Genomic DNA, 25,684 nt, shown 5'->3' on the forward strand with positions numbered 1-25,684 from the left:
AAAGAGCAGAGCCCCGGTTGCAGCTGCCAGACCACTCAGGGCTTGGATGGTTAGTGCTCCTAGGACAGGGACTGGGCCTGAGTCCTTCTGTTTTTTTCCTTCAAATAAGGACAAGTTCTGCTGAAACCTACAAATGTGGCCTACCGAAAGTTGGCCCAGCCTAGCTCATTTAGCTACTGTTTTGTACCAATTAATCTGCATTATATTTGGATCCAGACCAATAAAGCAATTATAAATGCATCTCATTTTAGAACAGACAAAAGGGCAAGCAATGGAAATCATTTAAATCTCAAGCAACAATGCTGATTAGTTTCTGGTCAATAATAATTCTATAGCTTTCTTTCATGAAGGCTGGTCAGGTTCCAGGAAACAGCTTGATTTGGGAAGCTCAGCAGAAAAGCAAGCATCTCAGAGGACACGGAAAGTGTCTGGCACCCTCCTGGCGGCCCCCATCCCGCAAAGCCTGTGTGGTCTTGGCAACTGTCCTCAGGACTCTGCTTTCAAGATGAAAGAGGTGTAGCTTACCCGCTCAATACACCAAGTACAAGATTTAGTACGAAAAATGACCCAAAGATGACGAGACTGACAAAATACACCCAGGGCAATTCAAATCCCATAGCATCATTCATCTGCAAGAAATAAGATGGTCTCATAGGAGTGGGTTAATAGAGAATCTAATAAGGAGAGAGGGTCACATTAGAGACAGCATTTCTATACATTTAATTAAACATTTACTTAGATTCACATCAGAGACAATAGCAGCCAATGCACATCCACTACATATTCCCAACACACGTACATGCACACAAGCACACATGCGCGCGCACACACACACACACACACACAACAAGAGTCATCAAGGCTTTCAGACTAAACAGATTTTAGTCCCACGTAGGGAAATCAGCTGGGATTTGGCTCTTACCAGGAAACTGCCTTGACAAGTGATTTTCAGAAATGATCTTGGTAAAGGACAAAACTAGTGCTTAGCTAGAACCTATTTTCTACTCTGCCCAAGTTGTTAGTACTTTCTTTGCTTTTAAAATTTGTGATGGTGGAAAAGTCTTAGTTATAGAGACAAACTTGCAACATTTGACTCTATAAACTCTTTTTATTAATAAAAATTCCTAACACAATAACCTTCCACTGGAAGCCAACCTATCCCAGGAAACCTGACCCACTTTAGATCTGCATTATCTGCAATCAGTAAGTATAAGCACAACTAAAGGAAGGCAAACTTTTTTTTTCAGAGGTCAACTAGCTTTAATATATTCAGGGGTGCTTTTAGGAATGGGCTTTCTGTCATCTGTACCCACAGAAAGGACTCACGAGGAGGAAAGCAGCCCTTTCCCCCACACCTAGCTTTGACCTAGAGGACCCCCCTGAGACTGGCTCCAGTTGTGAACTGACTGGGATTAGAGGTCAAAGAGCTAAGCCAGAAGCAGCCCATGTCCCCACTTCTGGACAAGCTGAAGTTCACATTTAGACATAGCTTCCCTGTCAGACCCTCCTAGGGGAGGTTTGGTGGTGAGCAGCTCTCATGCTGGAGCAAACAGGTGCTTTAAAGATCACATCTGGATAGAACTTTCCAGCAGCACGGGTCAGTGTTACATCGGGCAAACACCTGTAGGGCAGGAGGCGTTAAGGACCAGTCAGAGAACAGAATGGATGACCCTGCTGGACACCCAGAATCTCCAGCCAATAGGAATCGTATATAGTCTGGGCGGAGCCATCTCTTGCCGCGCAGGTGTACGCCCCCGGGGTGCTAAGCATGTGCTTTCCTGCACATTATCTGGCTCCAGGTTTTAGCTGTACAGAACGAGGCTCATGCATTTCATAATGTTTGCCTCATGTAGAAGCCAAACAGGAAAAGGGGACATTAAAAAAAATTACCTAACATCTGTTGCTGAAGTCTAGGGAGAGGGCATTAAATCCCTTATGAAACACCTGTTTGGCCACATGAAAACTGATGTGCTTAATAGAACTCATATCAGGCTGCACATCTTACATTGGCAATTAGAGTAATGAATGAGCCAGGGCCGTGGCTGCAATTGTTGATCTAATTAAGTTGGATAAACTAATTTCATCAGGAAGGCACAGGGTAATTCTTCCAAAGCAACTGCACCACTAAACTTATTTAAAAACCCATGTGTGGAGAAGAAACAGCCCGCCTGGTGTGGTGGCCAGAACCCACCCTGGGTCCACACCTGCCAGAGAGACATCTCTGTGCCTGTTCTCCTCCACAGAGGTACGTGGGGCAGGGGCGGGTGGACAGGTCCAGGGCTCCCATCAGGAAACCCTACTCTTGCACAACTCTGGCACAGTCAGTGGAACCATCTGCCTCACCAACCCTCCTTCAGGCCTAAGTCTGGTGTTCCAGAGAATGAGCCTGGTAACAGCCATCTTCTCCACTTCAAAGGGAAGACCTTGGGAGTAGGTGTCAGCAGATTCACATTTGCTCAGATCAGAAGTATCACCTGGAATGACTGCTGAGGGCTGGGAAAAGGCTGGTGCTAAACACAAACCACAGGGGACCCCAAATCTCTACGCCAGAAGGTGAGCAAGGGAGGCCAACTTTAGCTCTAAGAGCTGCTCTCTCTCTCCCATCGCTAATCCTTCTCAACCCAAGCCCCTTTTTGGAGCCGAGTATCTCTGAGACCTTACCATATACATAGGGAAAAATCAGAACTGGCAAGTTGTGTCCCAAAATACCCACATGAAAATAGAGACTCTGTTTGGAATTTTGCCTGCCTGTTCTTTATCAATAGAGAAATCAGCACGAGCTGAAGCACTTCAATTTAGATTAATTAAAAAATATTTATATTAAAGTCATCATGGGGTGTCACCCGGTGCCCAGGAAATAATTTTCTTTTTAGCTTCAGTTTTCCCCCATTTGAAAGGCTGAAATGCACATTCATGTCTCAAATTAAAGGCCAACCTAAGGATTTTTGGTTTTTTCCTAACTGTTGAAAACACTATTAGAAACTTGATATCCTGATTGTAACTCCCAGATGATGGAATAAAAGAAAGACAAGCCCTCAGCTGACTACCTAGAGGGAAATTTCCTAGGTGCCTTGAATGAAGGAGACTGTCAGCTTGTCCGTGAGTACTTCCGGTGAGGGTCTGGCAGCCAGCACCTCCAGAGGTACATGCACTGAGAAAAGAGCTTGGTGCTAAGGCAAATTGCCATAAATGATTTACATGGATAGCTCTCTCTTAAAACCAATACTTTTAATTTCCTATAGTTAAAAACATTTCCTCTAAATTGAAAAAAAAAATTAAATCATGTAGTCTAATTCTGCATCTTGTAGATAAGGGAATTAAGGCCCAGAGAGGTTCAGTGACCTACCCAAAGTCACACAACCAGCCCTCTCCAGCCACCAGAGGTTAACGATCTCACTCCCCAATACATCCAAATAACAGTTCTGACCTAAGTGTACCTTTCTGCACGTTAGACCCACCTGCATTTCCCTTCTCAAGACTCTGCCAGTCATTTGCCAGACACTCTTGAGAATTAAGGCATAAATGACCTTGAGAACACTGGCTGAACATAAAGTTAACTAGGTGCAAAACAATCCCCCTAGAAAGACTTTGTCCACCATATGCAAATGCCTGAAGGATTGAGAAATTTACTTGCAATCAGTATTTAAAATCCAATCTCCTTTATCTCTGAAGATGTTCCCTTTTATGCCCTAGCTGTGAATAAAATGGATACTCAAACATGGCCCATCTATACTAATGAGGCAACGTGCTTGGTACACATGAAGAATGGTACTAGTCACTAGTATTTACTCTGTGCCGGGCACTGTGCTGGCCAGGGGTGCTCTGCTGTGGAACACAGCTGTGTGGCTTCCAGTGGACCCTGGCCCATAAAATATGAGGAAGATTTGGCTCGTTGGCCCCTGCCTATCTCTGTGATGAGTTAATAAATGCCATTAACAATTAAAAACAATCTTGATGAATTTCACAGAGTAAGATCTTAGAGAACACTCTGGAAGACATCACCTAGCCGCCCCCTAGTGTTCTAGAAGGATTCATAAACTGCTGACGAGTGGAAGAATGCCAAGGAAAGAGTGCTGGGTTCTACTCTGGACCAGAGGGGTCCCTAGGACCTGCAGGCCAGATCCAGCTGCCTGTCTGCTTTTCTATGGCCCTGAGGCTAAAAATGATTTTTACATTTTGATATGGTTGGGAAAAAAATCAAAATAATGTTTCATGATACATAAAAGTCATATGAAATTCAAATTTCAGGGTCCATAAATAAACTGATTGTAATAGAACCACATCTATTTATTTATGTATTTATTATCTATGGATGCTTCTGAGCTACAACAGCAGAGTTGCATACTTGCAACAGAGACCACATGGCCTGCAAGGCCAAGTATACTTACTATTTGGCCCCTTATAAAAACATTTGCAGACCCCTGTTCTAGATTGAGGACCACACCCACTTGCTGTGGGCCCTTGGAGATGTTTAGTCGTCTCTCTACATTCCACTACATCCATCTTCAAGATCCTAGTCCTTCTATTAACAGATACAGACTGGGATAATGTTTATGAACTACTTGAGTTCTTCCATCAGAATAAAGATGCTATGTAATTCATGGAGAATATAATTATATTGTCAAATTATTAACCATGTGATTGTCATATTAACAATAAAGATGATAATTATATCATCCTAGGTGATACTTAAAAGTTCTCAGAAAAGCAAAGCGAAAACTTTTGTTTCTGGCTACATGAAGTTTTCTCTCTTTTAATCACACACTCCCAGGGTTTCCACTTGCTTGACAATAGGAAACTGTGAGAGAATCAACGTGCAGAAATATAACAAAGTATAAAATTGTCCATTAGTCAAGGCATGTTGGATCAGCAGTTGACAACTGACCATGACAATTGGGAGAAAAACAAAGCTTGGAGGAGTCACAGATTTTTATTTTTTAAAAAAATCAAAATGTTCTTTTCTGTACTGTTTGCGGGGAAGGATCACAGTTTGGGTTATTTGTATGATCCTTTTTCTATTTCTCAGAAACTTCAAGGGAAGACTGGAATTGAGACCTCAACTTATCTGACTAGGAGTTGCAATTTAGAATAGTGAAAATGAACCTTTCACCTAACTTGAGGGCCCCGTGCATGGCCATGGTCTTGGCTCATCCAATATAATCTCCTTCTTCCTCCTCCTCCATGAAAAAGCATTGTTTTGTGAATATAAATAATAGATGTGCATACCCACACACACACACACACACACACACACACACACACACACACACACTCCTATAACAATCAGAAAAAGAAAGGGACATGGGAAAAACAAGATACAACATGTTGGTGATGCTTAAACCTCATCAAACTACACTCACACTTTAGGGACTAAAGTTAAAACATACCTTCTTTGCTTAATAATGAAAATACAGGGACCTCTACAATCCTGACCATAGTGCTCACTGGTGAAGGGAAGCAAAAATCTATTTATAACTATTATATGTTACATTCTCTGAAGGTATGGAGAAATATAAAATCCTGCAAAGCATCTAAAATTTAGAAATTGTCAGAAGGTACTTCTCAATTTGCACACCTTCTAACTAGAAGCTGCCCATTCAAGAAGTATTTTGTTACTAATTTCCTTTTAACAACTCATTAATTGGAATCCTGGTTAATCCCATTTGGACTTGGGTTTAGGCTCACAATCACATTAGCTGTTTTTTCCCAGTAACTCTTATACCATGGAAAACAATTTCCAAATTTCTGTGAGCCTTTTAAATTCTACCAAACAAACTGAGCCCTGGGAAATGGCTGTTAAAATATTACTGAACCTTATTCATACCTCTGGCTCTGTCAGGAACAAGAAGAATGAGAACCCTAGCCTTGAAAGGGTGTCCACCTGTTTCCATGGTGGGCTACATGGGTCCACCAGCCCTGGAAGTCTGTCGTGCTCTTTCTACCCTTTCTGCCAGAATTCTATAGCTCCCAGTAGAAAGAAAGAGAGCTGAGGGCTTGGGCTGGGCGGATTTATAGTAATGATGTGAAGATACAAAAGGGAAATATTATAATAGGGGGAAAACTCATTTTGGGTTTAAGGTTGTACTGAGTTTTGGAAAGCATGAAAGGAATCCAATTTATGTTCCCTCTCTGCTCTTTGGGACCTAGTAGAGTAACCTGCCTTTATATATAGAAGGTCAATTTTAGCCTGTAGAAGTCCAGGACTTTCTTAACCTGGAAAATGACCCTCTGGCTCTCTTGGAGTTTAATAAGGACAGCCCTAGCCTCCTGGAGTTCCTCCAAAGGGGACGACTGGGCACACGGCAATAGTTCTCCAGGCAGCACTAGGAGTGAAGGCCTCACAGGTCAGAAGCCAACACCAGGCAGTAACTTTCTAGAACTGAAACTGCGGCCCTGGGGGACCAGGAAGATGAGGCCTGCTGGTGAAGAGAGGGTCTGCTTCCCTTCCCAAAGAACTGACTTCCAGGGTTTCTTTCTCAGCCAACTCTCCAATGGCTCTAGCTAATGAAACACCTCTCTCCAAGCAAAAACTCTCCATAAACTCTCTCCTCAAACTGCTTACCCAGTAGAGCACGTCTGTCCAGCCCTCCATGGTGATGCACTGAAACACAGTGAGCATGGCAAAGGCAAAGTTATCAAAGTTGGTGATGCCTCCGTTCGGGCCGACCCAGCCGCTCCTACATTCCGTGCCATTGGCGGTACACTGGCGTCCATTCCCTGAGAACGCACACGGAGCTGGGTCCTCTTCAGCTACGATATCTGCAAACAGAGTAAGCAGGCTGCACCACTCCGGAGACAAACATCAGGACACCCAAGCCAGGGGATGCTGAGAACCCTTGCCAGAGCCTGGAGCACCCTACCGCCTATCTATTCTGTCTCGGAATCCTGCTTGTTTTCTTGAAGGTCCATTTCAAATCCTTCCTCCTCAGTGGAATGTGCCCTTTCCTTTACTCAGACTCCATCTCTCTCCTCTGCACCCACTCCTACAGCCCCTTCAGCTCAGACAGCACAATGCTATTGGCTTTCTGCAGGTTCAGGGGTTGGAGGTCCCCCATCTTGTTTGCTAGGACACATTGCATAGGAAATGCAGATGGAAAGAGAGATTAAATTCTCACTTGTTCTGAACATAATTCACACTAAGAACTGGCTCGGTAAACTTTCTGGTATACTCAGCATTTTTTTCTCTTCCGTTTTGTTTCAGATTTTCCCCAAACCACAAAAGTTGTTTTTAGGAAAACCAACATTTTTTAAAGTTAGGTTAGCTACCATTTTCATTACTCACCTGAGTCAGCAAAAAAACATGTTTTGTGCATTTTTCCAATAAAAAGTTCCAATCCTATAATAGCATAGATTATGATTACAAATAATACCAAAAGGGCTATGTGAAGGAGGGGAACCATGGCTTTTATAATGGAGTTCAGGACAACTTGTAAACCTAGGGAAAAGAAAAACAAGTTTGTGAACCAGGAAGACACTTCAGTGATACATATATACAATTCCTAATGATGCCTACTCTGTTTATGACACATGGCAATAAAACTCAGGGATATTTAAAATCTTTTAGTTAATTTTAAGCCTGGATGTGAGATGAGCAAAAGAAAAAAAGAACTTTAAAGATCATCTAATCCAACTCCTGGTCTTGACAGATGGAAAAACTAAGGCCCAGCATTAGAGTTCATCATTCATTTATGCATTTGTTCAGCCATTTGACAAAATACCTTGAACATCTACCCTGTGGTAATCATACGGTTTAGTGTTTTGGGGCACATGAAGATGTTTTACATAAAGTATCTTCTCTCAAAGAAGTTATATTCTAGAAGGAGACAGAATTAAACACAAATAACTCTGCTCTAAGGTAGCACACAGATGCTATCTGAGTAATATCGGTTCAGATTAAAGTGGGATGAAAGACATTGCCTCTGAGTGGGGTGAAGACAGGCAGCTCAGCTCGGGAGCAGCTTCCCTCCAAGAGGGGCCTGAAGGCTGAGCAGGAGGGACATCCACAGGCGGACGGACGTGGCAGAGGCCACTGCAGGGAGAGGGGACAGAGTACCAAAAGCAAAGATGTGGGTGAGCACAATGTGGGCTTGGGGTGGCCCGTCTTGCCTGGTGGTTATACAGTGGAAAAGAATATCAAGAAAGAAAAGCAGATTGCAGCCAGGTCATTCTGGGTTTTGAATTTGGGTTATGGAGCCAGACTTTAGCCCATCAGCAAAAGGCAGCAGCTTTAGAAAGACCAACAGGACAGAGGTAGGCAAGTCAAGCAGAGAGGGGGTTCCAGAGTGCTGGGGCTCTCCGGTAAGGGAGGATGAAGATCAGGATGAGACCAGAACTCAGCACCTGAGTGGGAATGCCAGGAAGGTACCTGTGGAGCGCTCCAATTATTTGGGCAGAGTCTTGAGGCAAATCCCAGCACCCTGAACAAAAATAAGCATTTCAAAGAAGGTCTCCTGGAATGAGGGAGGTAGGAGGGAGAGGGTGGAGGGGTGAGAGTAACTTTAGCGCTGCCCTTCTGATATTTAAATGTTCAAAGCTGTTCAGTATGTTTGCCTCCCATAAGGAGTACATGGAGAGAGGAGGAAAAGAAAACATCTGCTCTAACCCACTTGGACAGGTTTTTGTTGTTGTTTTGGTGTTTTTTTTTTTTTTTTTTTTGAGATACCAATGGGCCATCCAAAATCATCATCCAGCAGTTAGCTCTTCTAAATTCTATGGCAACAGCCATAGACTTCAGGAATATTTTTATATTTACAGTAACTATCGTATTTCAGATTGGTCAAATTTATAAGATAATAAAGCTGCATCTTAATGTGAACATACAGTTTCATTACATTCAGCTCCTTTGTACATAATCAACATGTACAGATGATGTCACAGGACTCTAGCCAAGGAGGCAGTGCAAGAGTGGGAAGAAATCCTGGGCAGGAACGTGGAATCTGTGGGTCTATCCCGCCTGGCCACCCACCAGCTGCAAGAACTTGTACTAGTTCCCACCTCTTAACAGGCCTTTGTTTCCTCATGTAAAAAAAGGTGCAGATACACCAGATGATCTTTAGGGTTCTTTTCCACTTTGATGATCTTGAATTCGGATAAACCTTTATCAGCTAACTGAATATGGGTTGTTAAGAACTCCACAAATGTCCAAACTGCCACTTTTTGAAATATGTTTACCTTTTATTGAAAGACTATGTATTCCCATGCACACATGCACACAAAATTATGTCTTTTAGAACAGTCAGGATTCTCTTTAGGAGGGACTGGACAATTCTGAGATAAATGTAAATAGTCAAACACTCCTGGGCAGTTTTAACAAACAATTTCAGGTACTAGAGAAGAAATCACCAGGCCACAGTTACCGACCAGCACTGGAAATATCATGTCCCCAAACCCATGATCCCCTCCCCCAGAAGCGCATTTGGGTGTGTGAGGGGCTCAGCTGTTCCCCACCTGGGCTGTCAAAGTATGGGCATAAAGTCCTCACTCAAGACTCAGACCCCCAGGTTCTCTCTGTTGACCCATGGGAGAGTGAAATGCAGATCTCTATCAAATTTCACAGTGATTTTTGTTGGGGAAAGGAAGAAATACAGTTCAAAAGTGATTCTCAAGAGTATCTGGGAGCACTGCACTAGCTGATTAGTAAAAACCTCATTAGCCAAGGGGCCCAACACAGTGCTATGCGAGTTCTGAGAGTTTTACTGTGGCCAGAGACTTGCACGCACACAACTCACGCACGAAGCCACAGTCCCCAGAGCCCGTGTGCACCACATGCCGGAGGGCAGGCTGTCCTGTCATTTGCTCTTTGGGGGGAAAAAAGCTGTCGTGGTTACTTTGAAATTAGATTAAGCTATAACGACTAAATCTGAAAGAACATGTTTGCTCACTGAACTTCTCATTTAATCATGTTACACTTAACAGAGCCAGTCATTTTCAAGGTATTTCTATTTTTCTCAATTGATTCCAGACAGCTCTGTGGTTTTGACTTGTGCTGATCTTTTTCAATGAAAATAAATGAACCATCTGGAAAAACAAGTACACATAAAACACCACTTCCTACATTTTAATGTTAAATTTGGAAATATTTTTTTCCAAAGGATTTTGGTGCATTTTAAGTGCCAGCAGGTTTAATAAAATTTCATGAAGAACCTCTGGAGAGGCAAAAAAAAAAAAAAAAAAAAAAAAAGACCTGTGCTTTTCTGATGGCTTTATGAGTTGTGAAAAACAGGCACACCCTGCAGTCCCATTTCCCTGTGCCAGCCACGCGCATGCAGCCACCTCAGAAGCACCAGTCCTTGGACAGGTACAGGACTTCTACCCTCTGAAGTCCCCAACACAGAAGTCCCGTCCGGAGCAGAGCCCTGTGGGGCAAACCCCACGCTCCCTGTGGAAGGATAGGAGGCCTGCCGGCCAGGGCACATGCAGGGTACACCTCTTCCAACTCAGGGGCCTTCAACCTGGCCTGGAGGTCTGGAGCAGAGCAGACCAGGGTCTGGCACTGACTGGCATCGCAGGACCCAGTGGATGACAACAGTCTCTCTCTCACTGAGAGCCTCTGCTGTGCTACAAAGTGTCCGTGGTGCTAGGGGCCCTCCCTCCACCATCTCTTTCAGTTTTCACAGCAACCTTCAAGGCAGGCCCTGCTCTACGCCATACACCGGTGGGGAAGCTAAAGCATGCATCTTCTTCCTCAGAGCCAGACAGGCACAATTCCTGATGTGAGAAGCCCCCTGTTGCTCCCACTTTGAAAAAAGGCCATCAGTGAGCTCTCCAGTACCCTCATCTGTATAACCCACCACGCTCCCAGGGGCAGGTCTGGGAGCGGAGGAGGTGATGGCAGCGTGTTGTCAGAGAAGGAAAAACAGACTGCAATCAGGAGGCCTGAACACAAGGCCTCGCACCACCGCCTCATCCCTCTGCAAGAGAAGATTCTCTCTTCTAAAAATCAGGCTGACAGTAATCACCACCTGTCCCTCTCGGGGCTGTCACAGGGATCCAAAGTGACAGTACAAGCAAAAGCGTTTGTGGACAGTAGTGAGGCTACCGTGGCCGTCCTGCTGGCCCCGGCTGGCACAGAGGAGCTCACCTGGCAGCATCGTTTCACGGTCGTGAGACCCACCCAGAAGAAAAAAATCAGCACACTCCTGACGCTAGGAAAGAAAAAATGCTTACTGGGCACTCCTGACACTAGTCGAAGTGGTCGTAACACTCGAAAGGCACGGAGGGCTTTGACATCAAAGCCTCCTGATTTGCCGCTAGAGTGGTTCCCGCCTTCTGTTTCTTTGGTTAATTGTTCCAAAATTACACTAAACAATCTGAAAGAAGAAGAAAGAAAGAAATGTTAGAGTCTGTCACCCATGGAAGCAAAATAGGATGATAATCGTAGTTATTTTTGAACACGGGCTAATTCTGTGCGGCTGCTGCTTAACAAAAAGGCAGGCAAGGCAGAGGCAAGAGCTGGGCTGTGCAATCCGAACACGACCCTTATCTCTAAAATGCCCTGGGACAGGGATCAATCTCAGCTGTTTTCATGCCAATGGAGTCGCCGAGAAAGTCAACCCCCACTGAAGAGGGGGCTCACTGGGGACCCAACACTGACAAATGGAATTGTCACAAACTGAAATGACAACAATACCAACCTTGGTGGCTAGCATTTCTATAATAAGCACTACATATACATTATTACATTGATCCTCACAAAATGTTATGTAGCAAGAATTATTAACAACATTTTACAAATGAGAAAACAAACTTGATGCGAAGGAGTAACTTGCCCAAGGACACACAAATAGTGGAAGAACCAACACACAAGTACAGGTATGTTGGCCCCATTGGAATGTAGGTTCCATAGGATAGGGGGTTTTACTGTGTTTTGTTCATTTGTTCATGTAGTCTGTTCTCGCCGAGTGCCTACGACAGTCCCTGACACATAGGAAGTGCTCAGAAAATACATGATGAATGAATCGATGAGTAACTTCAAAGACCCACATCGTAGTACGTTATACCACTTCCAGTGCAGTCACTGACACACACCCCCACCTGCTCCTCACAGGCACAGCGAACGAGGTAAATCACAGATGCTAACGAGCTGTGCAAAGGCTAAAAGCAGTTACCTAAGGTAAGGTATTAATATCATCATTTTTTCTTTTGAAATGTGAATAATATTGTATCTGGCAGACACAATAAATTTTTTCCTACTCTAAGAAGGTTTTTTGGATAAAGCTATTTGCAGGCAATCTGCTCATTTAACAGTTACTTTTGCTCTTTCAAATAAATATTTATTCTTTGGAATTATCGCTCGTTTTTCAGAATAAATATAAATTTACCCGTTTCAAACACCGTCAACCCTGGCCAATCAGATTGTGGGAATGATTGGCCTGGCAACAAAGAAAAGGTTTCTGAAGTGTAATTAGCAGCCAAAGCAGAAACTTTGCCCCCACCAGCATGCCTCCGGACTGCCAAGACACTAAGTCTATAAAATCCAGGGTGGTCTGATTGCAGTCTTGATCGGGTAGCCATGTCATTCTGGGGCATTTACAGACCAGTCCTTTGTTTTAATAACAGCACAGCCATTTGCAATGAACCCAGCCAGGAGGGAAAATAAGCCAGGTCTCTACCTTTACAGAGCTTCAGATGGAAGGCTCTCTCTAGTTATGACTAGGGAAATATATCAAATTTATGACAGGTTTCTCTCTCACTCGTATATTTTTAATTACTGTAACCCCCTACAGTAAGGCTAAAGTGAGAAGTCTCTCCTCCAAAACAAATTCATAGCTTCATAAAAACCAAGAGAAAAGAAGAAAGAAAATCTCAAACTCTTCTGAAATGTGGAAGCCACAGGAATTTTCATCCCAAAGGGTTGAGAAAGTAATTTATGCAGGTGGTGACTTAAGATTGCTTTCAAGTATCAGTGTTTTGCAATGCACGCTTTATGGTCCTTTTATTCCCTGTTCCTCAGCAATGCCCTTGAAAACAGGTGAAAAATGTCTCTCTCCCGTTAACAGAGGAGCCCGAGTCAGAGAGATGCAGGCTCATTCCCAGATGGCACAGGCTGTAAGGGGCCAGGGCTGGTTTCCATTCATAAGAGTTATGAGACCTTAGAAAAGTCCTTCTTCTCTGGGCCTCAGTTTCCCTCTCTATAACATGAGAAAACTGGATGAAGTGACCCAAAGAATGACCTTTCCATTCTAAATAGAATTCTGCGATTCTATTCTCCCTACTCCGCCTACCAAAAAAACTATCATGTTTCTGAACAGATAAGGACATGAGGAGAAAGCAGTAATGGATCCTAGATTGTTATTAAAAGTTTACCCAAAGACAGGAGAAAAAAAGCAAGGAGCTGCCCAAACTGACAAAATTCAGAAGCACCAGAATGAGCCATGTTCTTCTTCACAAAAGTTTAAGGAGCCTACATGCTTGAAATATATCTTTACTGAAAAGTTAGAGGAGTGGGATAAAAGTTGAGTTAGAGCAAACTTTTCTCTAAAGAAATAACGTCAGCTCTGGTAGATGCATTGAGTTCTCTTGTGGTCACATTAACAGTTAACATTTTAAAAATATCAATTACTTTCTTAATGTCTCGGTTATTGGGAATCCTGACAAAAGCAATAGGTCACTGTCGACTTGGAATGGAAAATCCATTGGATTGAGATACAGACTGCAGTTGGAAACTTTAGTGAGTAGGAATTTGATTCAAATGAAGACATCATAATTCGTATTTTTTCTTTCTTAAAGTTTTTCTTCAACTGTTTGACTACAATTTAGTGTATATTTTAGATAAAAAATAATCTTGCAGTCTAAAGTTTTTCACACTTACTAAGGAAAAAATCCCAGAGTCCAGTCTGCGTTAGTTTCCTAGATGATTTTTTTTTTTACTTTAAGTCACTTTACAGCAGTTTACTTTAAACATAAAACACACTCATTTAAGGTGTACAATAAGATGAGTTTTGACAAATGTATAAGCCCAAGTAACAAATACCACAATCAAGATATATTAATATTTCCAACACCTCAAATGGTTCTCTTGTGTTCTTTTGCAGTCATCGTTCCTCTAAGCTCAACCTTGGCTATTTATTGCTATAGGTTTTTTCCTTTTCTAGAATCTATGTAAATGGAATCCCATAATATGTTCTTTTTGCTTATTTTCTTTTGTTCACTATACTGTTTTTGAGATTTGTCCAAGTTGTTACATTCATCAGTTCATTTCTTTTTATTGTTCCGTAATATTCCACTATATAATATACCACAAAGAGTCTCTCCATTTACCTGTTGAGGGATATTTGAGTTGTTTCCAGTTTTTCTCTGGTATGAATAAAGCCTTTTTGTGCACATATGTTTTCATTTATCTTGGATAAATACCTAAGAATAGAACTAGTAATGTGGTCATATGGTAAGTGTATGTTTAACATTGCAAGAAATGGGCAAATTTTTCCAAAGTGATCATACCATTTTCCATTTCCACAAGCGGTGTATGAGAGTTCCAGTTGTTCCACACTTTGGTTAACATTCGGTATTTCCAGTCTTTTTACATTTAGTGAGTATGCAGTGCTGTTGTAGCTCCAATTTGCATTTCTCTAATCACTAGCAATGCTGAGCATTCACCTATCTTCTTTTGTGAGGATCTGTTCAAATCTTTTGCCATTTATTGGGTTGTCTTCTTACTATGGGTCGTAAGAGTTCTTTGTATATTCTGCATACAAGTCTTTTGTCAGATATACATATTGTGAATATTTTTCGCAATCTGTGCCTTGCTTTTTCATTTTCCTCACATTGTCTTGAAGAAAAGTTATACACTTTGATAAAGTCCAATTTTTCAATTATCTCTTTTATGGCTGGTGCTTTTTGTGTCCTGAGAAATCTGAGGTCATAAAGGATTTCTTCCCATATTTTCTACTAGAAATTTTATAGTTTTGGATTTTACTTATAAGTCTATGGTCCATTTTAAGGTGATATTTGTGTATGGGATGAGGTAATAATGGAGATTTTTTTCACATGGATAGTTGTTCCCAGCACCATTTTTTGAAAAGAGCTTCTTCAAACCATTGAATTTTCAAGGCCCTTCTGTCTAAAATCAACTGGTCACATACTTATGGGTCTATTTCTAGACTCCCTATTCTGTTCCATTGGTCTTTATGTCTACTCCTTACGCCAGTATCACACTATCTTGGCTACTATAACTTTATTTTACTTGGTTATTTATATTTTTTAGAGACAGGGTCTCACTGTGCTGCCCAGGCTGGAATATAGTGGCATAGCCATAGCTCACTGCAGCCCTAAAGTCCTAAGGTTGAATGATCCTCCCACCTCAGCCTCCCAAGTAGCTAGGACTAGAGGTGCACACAATCACAACCAGCTATTTTTTTTTGTTTTTTGTACTTTTTGTAGAGATGGGGTCTCACTATGCTGCCCAGGCTGATCTTGAACTCCTGGCCTTAAGCAATGCTTTCACCTCAGCCTCCCAAGCCACCACAGCCCAACCTACTGTAGCTTTAGAGTAAGCCTTAGAACCAGGCTCCATATTTGTTCTTAAGGATTTCTTTGGCTAGTCCAGATCCTAATTTCCATATAAATGTTTGAATAAGCTGTCAATCTCTATAAAAATCCTGCTAGAATTTAGATTAAGATTCAATCTATAATTCAACTGAAGAAGAACTGACATCCTAACAATATTGAATCTTCCAATACATGAACATGGTACATCACTCCATATATTTAGGTTTTCTTTCTCTCAGCAAGGTTTTGTCATTTTAGTCAACTATTTACACCTAAATATTTCATGTTTTTTAATGTAAATAGCAATGTTTTAAATTTTCATTTTCCAAGTGTTTATGGCTAGTATATAAAAATTCCTTTGATTTTTTACACTGACCTTTTGTCCAGAAACATTGCTAAATTCACTTAGAAAACATAACTATGTATGATTTCAAATCTTTTTAAATTCACTGACATTTATTTTAGGGCCTGGAATATTGTTTCTTGATGAATGTTCCAACGTGCATGTGAAAAGAATGTGTATTCTGCTCTGGTTTGGGGGAATGTTCCCAAAAAATGTCAATTAGGTCAAGTTGGTTGATGGTATTGTTTAAGTCTCCCTACATCCTTAGGGATTTTCTGTCTACATATTCTATCAATATTCCTCAATAGAGTATTAAAATGTACAACCATAACTGTAGATTTGTTTATTTCTCTTTTGGTTCTATAAGTTTTGGCTTTGTGTATTTGAAGCTCTGTTATTAGGCATATATACATCTAGGATTGCCACATTCTCTTGATGAAATGACTTCTTTATCAGTATGAAATGTTTCTCTTTATCCTTGACAGTATCCTTGCTCTGAAGTCTATTTTGTTGGATATTGATATAGCCACGCTAGCTTTCTTTTCATTCAGTTTTGCATGGTATATATTTTTCTTCCCTTTTACTTTAAAATTATTTGTGTCTTTATATTTAAAATAGGTTTCTTAGACACTATAGAGTCTTATTTTTATATATGTATAATCTGATAAACTCTGGATTTTAATGAATGTTTAGCTGGGTTTAAATCTAGCATCTTCCTATTTGTTTTCTATTTGTCCTGTCCATTGTTCCTTTTTCTTCTTCTTCCTTGCCTTTTTTGGATTGAGGTTTTTTTAATTCTATATAATCCACACTACAGGCTTATTGGCTATACCTTTTTATTATTTTAGTGGCTACTCCAGGACAAATGTCAACAAAAATTTTCTGTAAAGTGCCAGATAGTAAATATTCTATGATCTGCAGGCCATAGGTCTGTCACCACTACTCCACTTCGCTATTATAATACCAAGTAGCCATAGACATGAGTGAATATGGCTGAATTACAATCAAAGTTTCTTTGCCAAAGCAGGTGGCAAGTAAAATACTTTGTCAATGTGAAAAAAGAATAACAGGCTTAAACCACATTTTGTCTACAGGTTATAGTTTGCCAATCCATGCTCTAAGGTTTACAATTATCCATCTTTAATTTACCACAGTGTAACTTCAGGTAATATTTTATCACTCTAGCTACTGTATAAACATTTAGTATAAGACAATAATATATGGCTATTTGTTTCTGTCTTTTGTGCTATTGTTGTCATAAATTTTATTTCTACAGAATCTACAAACTCCACAATACAGTGTTGTTATTTTTGCTTTAAACAATTACATTGAAAGAGATTTAAAAACGAATTTACCAAAATGTCTTCATATTTACCTTTTCTGATATTCTTCATTCTTTTTGTGCAGATCCATATGTCTATCTGGTGTCATTTTCCTCCAGCTTGAAGAACTGCCTTTAACATTTCTTGAGGTGCAGGTGTATCGGTCTTAGATTCTCAAGCTTTGGAAAGTCTGAAAAAGTTTTTATTTTGACTTCAATTTTAGAAGATATTTCAGTGAATAAGAATTCTAGGTTGGCATTTTCCACCAGTACTTTAAAGATATCTTCCTGTTGTCTTCTTGCTTGCATAGTTGTTAAGAAGTCTGAGATGTCCTTTCTCTGTTTCAAGACTTTCTCTTTCTCTTTGATTTTTAACAATTTGATTATGATTATGATGTGACTTTCTGCATGTTTATTTTGCTCAGGCTTTGCTGAGATTCTTGGATTTGTGAGTTTGTATTTCTCATCACATTTGGAAATTTTGGAGCCATGTCTTCAAATATTTTTTCTGTCTCCCCTTTCTCCCTTTCTCTTCTGAGACTCCAAATATAAGTATGTTAGGTCACTTGATAGTTCCCCACAGGTCACCAAGGTGATGTTCATTTTTTTTCCCAATTGTTACTCTATGTATTATTGCTACATCTTCAAATTCCCTTATTTTATTCTTCCCTAGTGTCTAATCTGCTATTAAGCCAATCCAGGAAATTTTTCATTGCAGGCACAGTTTTCACCTCTTGAAGTTCCATTTGGTTCTTTTTTATATGTCCCATCTTTCTTCATTATAGTCATAATGAAGTCCATAAACATATTTATAACAGCTGTTTTTAAAATTTTGTGAAGTCCTTCTCTGCTAATTCCATCTTCTCTGTCATTTCAGAGTCTATTTATATTGATGGAACTTCCTCCTGGTTATGGGTTACATTCCTTCATATGTCCAGTAATGTTTTATTGGACGCTGGACATTTTGAATGTTACCTTGTTAAGTATTTGGATTTTGTTGTCTTCCTTTAAAGAGTGTTGGATTTTGTTCTGGCAGGCCATTAAGTTACTTGCATATCACTTTGCTCCTTTCCAGATTTTCTTTTCAAACATTGTTAGCAAGGATTTCAGTAGTCTTTAGAGCAGGGATTGGTAAATTTTTTTCTATAAAGGGCCAGATAGTAAATAGCTTAGGCTTTGTGAACCTAAACTACTCAAACTCAACTATGTAAACAAATGAATGTGGCTATGTTACAATAAAATTTTATTTATAAAAATAGTTTGCAGGCTAGATGTGCTAGGATTTGGTCTGCTGGCCACAGTTTGCTGACCCCTGCTCTACAGCAAGTTTAGTGCTACTAATAATGGCATTTGTGGGGTCTCTACTGACAGTCCAGGGTGTTTAATGAGATCTTTCCACTCTGGGTAGTCAGAACTTGAACACTGGCTGGGCACAGTGGCTCATGCCTGTAATCTTAGCACTCTGGGAGGCCGAGGCAGGTGGATTGTTTGAGCTCAGGAGTTCGAGACCAGCCTGAGCAAGAGCAAGACTCCGTTCTCTACTAAAAAAATAGAAAGAAATTATCTGGACAACTAAAAATATATAGCAAAAATTAGCCAGGCATGGTGGTGCATGCCTGTAGTCCCAGCTACTCGGGAGGCTGAGGCAGAAGGATCGCTTAAGCCCAGGTGTTTGACGTTGCTGTGAGCTAGGCTGACGCCACGGTACCCTAGCCTGGGCAACAGAGCGAGACTCTGTCTCCAAAAAAAAAAAAAAAGAAAGAAAGAAAGAACAAACTTGAACACCATCCAGTCCTTTGTGAGCTCTTGTTATTATCCATTTTACAGTTCCCCCACCCCGTGCACCCACAGTTTTTCTCTTTTCCCTAGTAATATTCTTTGCCTGGCATCACAGACTCACACCCATGTAAGCATAGCTTAGTCTTCACCCAAAACTGAAGAGGACCCCAAGGCATATTTATGGAGCTCTTTCTCTGGGTAGCTCTCTCTCTCTTCCCATATTTAACCTCTCACATTTCAGCTACTAAGCCTCCCCTAACTCTTGTCTCTATCTCCTTAACCCAATGAGACTACCATGCTCCTCTTGGTTCCCTATCCTTGTGCTGTGCTACTCTGTGAAAAATGTCTCCAGGCAGTAAGCCAAAGTGATCGTAGCATGGTGACAAAAGACATGGAGCTAAGCATCTCTATTTTTTAGCTGAACAAAAGGCCAGTGCCAGAAAAGGCACAGCAAAATTATTCCAGAACCAAGAGATCTGCAAGGCTCTGCTTGCCATTCCTTGTGAGTCCCTCCAACACAGGAAGGTATGGCACAAATCTGCCAGCTGTTCATTTTAGGTGGGCTACCTTTGCAACGATGCCTTAGATGCCAGTGTACTATGGTGGTTTTTGCAAAAGCTAACTTTTTCTTTTTTTTTTTTTTTGATAAAAAAATAAACACAAATGAAACATTTATTTTTTATTTATTTCAGAATATCATGGTAGTACAAACGATTTGGTTACATAAATTGCTTTTGTATCGTGCCCATCCCCCCGACAGTGTGCACTCTCCCTGTTAGGTGCTAACTTTTTCTCCCCCCAAGTCTAATCATCTCACTGGGCCACCACTTTGGATCCCATATTAACTTCCTAGGTTGAAAGGACAGGCCCCAAACCAAGCCCACTCTCCCAGTACCCAGCAGAATTAGTCTCTAAGGAAAAACAAGGGATTCATAACAAAAAGACCATCATAAAGAAAAATTACCTTGCTCAACTGAAAAAGGCAGTTGACCAAAGTCATGAAGATGAAAACAGAAAGGCTATTTAAAAATCTCTCTATATAGAAATAAATGTAACTTTAGGAGCAATTCATTTTATAGCTAGGGTACCCAAGACTCAGAGACAGGATATAACTTATCTTCCTATGTGGGTATTTGGTCCAAAGACCCAATATTCCTCTGACACTGATTCATTTTTTTTCTTGCTGGCAACATTTCCAGGTATGGAAGGACCAGAGTAACATGGGCCACTACTTTTTATTTTAACATTCTCCTTTAACTAAAACTGCTTATGTTTTCTTCCTGCAACAGAATTGTGGGAGAATACCTGCTTCTCTGCATCTTTTTAGCTTATTTCATTTTATTCTAGATATGTGACATTATTCAGACACTTGTTTAGTTATTTAAAATGAGATAGTAAGCCAGAGCTTCTCCCACAAGTCAGCAGGAAAAAAAAAAAAAAAAAAAAACTTTGCTCAAGGGATATTAAATAGCAGAGTACCCCAGTGCTATGAAGGCTTTATTACTTTTTTTTTTTTTTTAACTTAACATGGTGCTAAGTAGTAAGAGCTCTACTCATTTGACTCTAATCACCAGCAGGGCTGGTCTATTTGTGGAGGCCCAAGGCCCTGTAAAGGTAAAGACTCCCACGTTAGGGGCTTAGACTCCCTTCTATAACATGTTACTGAAAAGAGGAGTAATAATAATGAGAAAATTCAAACCAGTCTCTTCTCAGAGATTGACAGCGGCATCACCAGTCCTTAAGGACTCCTGACAGGGGCTGGTCCAATCGCTGGCATAAAAGAGCAATCACATTCCCTAAAAAGACTGTGTTCTCTGTCACTCTCTACCCCCACCTCCCATTTTCCAAATAAACATTTCCCCAAAGTAAAAGAGACTTACCCTACTATTACTATAACAAAATCCAGTAAATTCCATCCATTCCTAACATAAGCATTAGGATGCAGCAATAATCCATACGCTATAATCTTCAAAAATGTCTCGACTGTAAAAATAATCAGGAAGGCATATTCTACTTTTTCCTGTGAAGAGAAACAAAGAACACACCAAAAAAAAAAAAAAGGAGGAAAATGGAAACAAAAAGAAACAGGGATTAGAATCAACATTGCAGAGATATAAGCATTTTCCTCCAAGCAAAGTTTTATTATGAGAAATGGAACAATTACACTGCACCTGCGCCAGAAAGGCATTTAAATTCTAACACTGAATTTCTCATAAGCAGCTAAGTGCAAAACACTTCACTCCAGGCTGCATGGCTGCGTTTTGCCACCTGCCCTAATGCGTGTGCAATGAGTCTGCCTAGGATGTAACAGGCATGTTCGTTATTTGCACACATTTGCAAAATGCAGCAGGTTTTCCTCCTGAGATTGCCAAATCAGGCCCAGAAAAGCACAAGGGTGCGACAAATATTCCAACAGCAGCTTTGAACAGAATGTCCTTTGGAAGAAATGAAGATGCATCTGTTTTGACCTCCTCATCCTCTTGGGTTTATGTTTAAGTCAGAGTCAGCTTTGTCACTGAGTAGCAAGGTGACTTTGGGCAAGTCCCTCCGCTCCTCTGGACATAAGTTTCCACATCCGCACAGTAAGGGGGTGAATTCAGGATGGCAAACACCCTGAGGGCTCACTGGCATGCTGCCTCTCCCTGCCGACACTGCTGACCATCACTGTGCACTTTCCCAGGGAGCCTGGGCTCACCTTCTGAACCCTTCTCAACCCTTCTCTTGTACCCGCCCCAGTAGCCATAGACCCTGGAGGTGCCACCCAGGAGCTGAGTGACTCTTAGAGCCTTTCCAGTTCCAACCATGCAACTCCAGGAGCTGTAGAAAACACATCAATCAGCAGGTCTAAAAACTTGGACTCTTTCCTTGTTTATAAATGTCTTCTGTATATGGCTTTGGTTTCAATAGGAATATGGACCAATGGAGATGTAATTAGCTTTACAAAAAGCATCCCCTAGCAAGAAGCTACTTAGATTATAACTAAGCAAAAAATCATTAGCAATTAAAACTCTTCGATATGAACTATAAAGTCCCCTATGAATATTAGTGGGACCGGAAGAGAGCTACCAATACCTTAGGGAAATGGAAATCATGGAATTCACTTACTAAGATGCCTAGTGCACGAGATCAAAATAAATTTGGCTCAGGAAACACTTAGCAAGCACCTCTCCTGCACAACAGGCACTGTACCAGGAGCCAAGATTAGAAAAAATGTCCCCACTATGGTCCCTGTCCTTGAAAAATTTAGTCTGGTGGGGTTGGGGGCTGATGGTTTTGAGTATGCACACAAAGAACGTCTACGAGTCACAAAAGAAGTAGCTGACAAGAGGATTCTGTGTCTTCAGCCCTCTGACCAGGTCAAAGTTTCAGGCCACCTCTCCCCTGCCCTTCTATTTCACAACTGATTACAGAAAGAAAAAAAAAAGGACTTTTCTGTGTCACATGTGACCACTAATATTTTTATAAATGCAAATTTATATAGGTTTTTCAAAAGAAAATTTAAGTTTCTGAAAAGAAATACTTTTTTTTAGAATATTTTTTAAAAATATTCATTTTAGGATGATTCCCAGGGGTCTAATTCCTTGGAATATTGTCACCTGTTACATATTTGCTTGCAGTAGCACCAACATCCTTTCACATTTAAGTGTGAATCTTGCCTAAGACCCCATGCTCTAGCCACATGCTGCCAGGGGGCTGCCCCTCTGTCACTGGCTGCGTGGCAGAGCTTCCCCTTGGCTTGCCCGGGGTCCTCTCTGTTGACCACCAGGGGAACCCTCCAGCCACCACTGTGCACCCCAGCCTTCACCCCACTCTTAGCTCCTCACTGGTCCTGTAAAGCTGCAGTGCCCAATCCCCAGGCGGAGGACTGGTACCAGCCGTGGCCTGTTAGGAACCGGGCTGCACAGCAGGAGGTGAGCACCGGCAAGCAAGCGAAGCTTCATCGCTATTTACAGCCGCTCCCCATTGTTCCCATCTCCGCCTGAGCTCTGTCTCCTATCAGATCAGTCACTGTCTCCAATCACCCCGACGGGACTGTCTAGTTACAGGAAAACAAGCTCAGGGCTTCCACTGATTCTGCATTATGGTGAGCTGCATAATTACTTCATTATATATTACAATGTAGTAATAATAGAAATAAAGTACACAATAAATGTAATGTGCTTGAATCATCCTACAACTACCCCCTATCCCCCAGGTCCGTGGAGAAATTGTCTTCCATGAAACCTGTCCCTGGTGCCACAAAGGCAGGGGACTGCTGCTATAAAAGACAGCTCATCAGTTCTTCCTTCCCAGGTCCCAGAGCTATTGTGGCTCCTGTCATTTCTGAACCTGCCCGCCCGAGCCCCTCTGCTGCTCAGAACACCATCAGAGCAGTCTAATAAACTCATTTTTGGTGTGAGTGAGCCAGAGTCAGTGTGTTCACAATTTAAGAAGCCTCACTGCCCCCAACCTATACCTGTGCCTGCTCCAAACCTTCCAACAGAACCTGTCCCCAGCCAGGCTCGCCCCATGCCCCTGCAGCTTCCAGTCCTTGACAGGGACGGACCCCACTCCCTTCACACAGCCACGCTCTCCATGCTGGCCTGAGTGCTATGCGAGAGGCCCTCTCACGCCACACACAGACCTACAAGGATGCCCTTGTTTGCTATCCAGACTCTGGTGTCCCGTTCACTGCCATGTCCCCCGTGGAGTGCTCCCAGGAGGCACATGGTGCAGAGCTACTGGAAGAACAATCGCCCATTCACACTACTGCCAATATTCTAAGGGACAGTGACCAACTCCAGGTCGGGGAAGAGATCCAAGAAGGCTTCAGTGAGGCAGTGATATTAACTCCAAAAGCTCAAAGGAAAAGGAATTCTGTTACTTTAACCAGAGGCAGAAATCTCCGAAAATACCAATCCACTGCGCTCAAATCAGACCCGAACCCCTAGGTGCAGACCGTCACCATCAATATGTTTTCAAGACTTAGAGTTCTAAGGGAACAAGATAAGCTAAAAACAGCACACTGATTTTACAATTCCTCTTCCCTTTTTATCCTTGCTGCTTTATTTACTAGGCCAGACAGGAAAAAAAAGCTTTTGCTGCCATCAATATTCATAGCAGTTAGATCCCTACGTCAAGACAGCACACTATACTTTAGAGCAGAAAAACAAGGCAGAGAACAGACAGTACACCTCCAAACACAGCTTGTTTTTCCTCTTTGGCTTTTATTTATAAGTAATTTTGCCACAATAGCATAAGGGCCATTAGTATAACTGACTTGTTTAAGATTCTTTATCCTGTCTCCTTGGCCCTCTCTCCCCTCCTTTTTAAAGCATTTGGTTTCTCTTTCCAAAATCCTTGGTGAACTACTTGATGGAATTCATTATAAGAAATATAACCTTGCTTTAATGTGATTCTCTATTACACAGACTCCACCGTAACGCCAACTGAGCAGCCTCGGCCCAGAGAGCAGGCAGACCAGCCCGCCTGCACGCCAGAGTCATCCCAGTCCTGACCCTGCCGTTAAAAAGGAATCCTAGGAAACGAGTGTACCTCCACAATAAACTAATGTAGTAGTAAAACAATCTTGCAAAACATTCGGGAAAAGTCGGATAATTATTTGCTTTACAAAAGGATTGCTCATTTGAGAAAAGAACGCTGAGTTAGTCACTTGAAAAGGAAGCCAACAAGAAAGTCAGGTTCCCAGCTAGGCAAGGTGGGATGTGCACCCAGCCTACGAGGCGGCGAGACGTGGCACAGAGGAGACGCCGAGAGCTGTGGCTGGGATGGACGGCAGCAGAGGAAGCAGCAATGGCAAGGGCGAAGGAACGGGATGGCAGAAAGGGCGGACAGGAACCCTCCAGGACCAGACATGAGGTGAGGTGTCCCTGCTACAGGAGGCCTGGGCAGGGGCTGCACCCTAAAAGCCCCTCACCAGGATAAACAGAAAGATGAAATGATCCCTACATCCCATCCCCCTCCACGTGCCAGGCAGAGCCACACCTGTGGCACTCAGTGACCCACCTGCAGGGATTTCTTCTCACCGGCAGGAGATCCTGAGTGGGCAGGGCCAGTCAAACCTCCCTTTAGAAAGCTACCACCAGAGACCACCCTATTATGTATGGACAAAAGTCCCCCATAAGTACTATAAGCCTCCAGAGAAACAAAGGCTCAAATCTAATTTGGAAACCTGATTTATCTTCTTTAAACAGTGAAATTTCACCAACAGGAAGTCTCTCACCCAGTTAATCTTACTCAGAACCTTGAGAAACAGAAACTGTCAACTAAGCAGGGGATGGGAGATGCCAGAATCCTTAATCACACTTGGTGATCTCCTCTCCTATTCTCAAGGATCCTCCTATTAGCACTGAGGTATGAATGACAATCCATCCATCTGGCCATCCATCCATCCGTCCATCCATTCATGCTTGAGCACCTGAGTCCTCCCCAGCAAAGCCTGAACCTTATCCTCACAGAGCTCCCAGCCTGCTGTCAGAGCAGAATATCAGCAGAGGCTTGATGCAGGCAGTTAAGATTCACCTCTCTGCTTTGCTCATCCCCGACACGGCCCCATGTCCTCGGAAAGGCTTTCGTGCTTACACCTGCCAGGAGCTGCCCTCCCAGCCTTCTGTGTCCTGCCAGTGCCCGGAACCCAGGGCTCCTCCGGCAGGGACCAAGCACACTGTCTTTGCAACTCCAGCATCCAGCACATGCCAGACATACGCAAGGTACCCACAGGTGCTACTAGGAAGTAGAGAAGGAAAAAAGGGAAG

At 42.1% G+C, this 25,684-nt stretch overlaps 1 protein-coding gene across 1 annotated transcript in view; it reads right to left on the bottom strand.

Moving 5' to 3' along the window:
- The window catches only part of CACNA1D (calcium voltage-gated channel subunit alpha1 D), a 303,856-nt gene that overhangs the window by 133,719 nt on the left and 144,453 nt on the right, over nt 1–25,684 (bottom strand). Inside the window, exons 4-7 of the mRNA XM_045529982.1 lie at nt 20,810–20,949; nt 11,167–11,309; nt 7,283–7,435; nt 6,563–6,759 (exon numbers count right to left, since the gene is read on the bottom strand). Coding sequence (XP_045385938.1) covers nt 6,563–6,759; nt 7,283–7,435; nt 11,167–11,309; nt 20,810–20,949 — 633 coding nt within the window. The remainder of the gene's footprint in view (nt 1–6,562; nt 6,760–7,282; nt 7,436–11,166; nt 11,310–20,809; nt 20,950–25,684) is intronic.

Source organism: Lemur catta, chromosome 18 (assembly GCF_020740605.2).
Source record: "Lemur catta isolate mLemCat1 chromosome 18, mLemCat1.pri, whole genome shotgun sequence".
NCBI lineage: Eukaryota > Metazoa > Chordata > Mammalia > Primates > Lemuridae > Lemur > Lemur catta.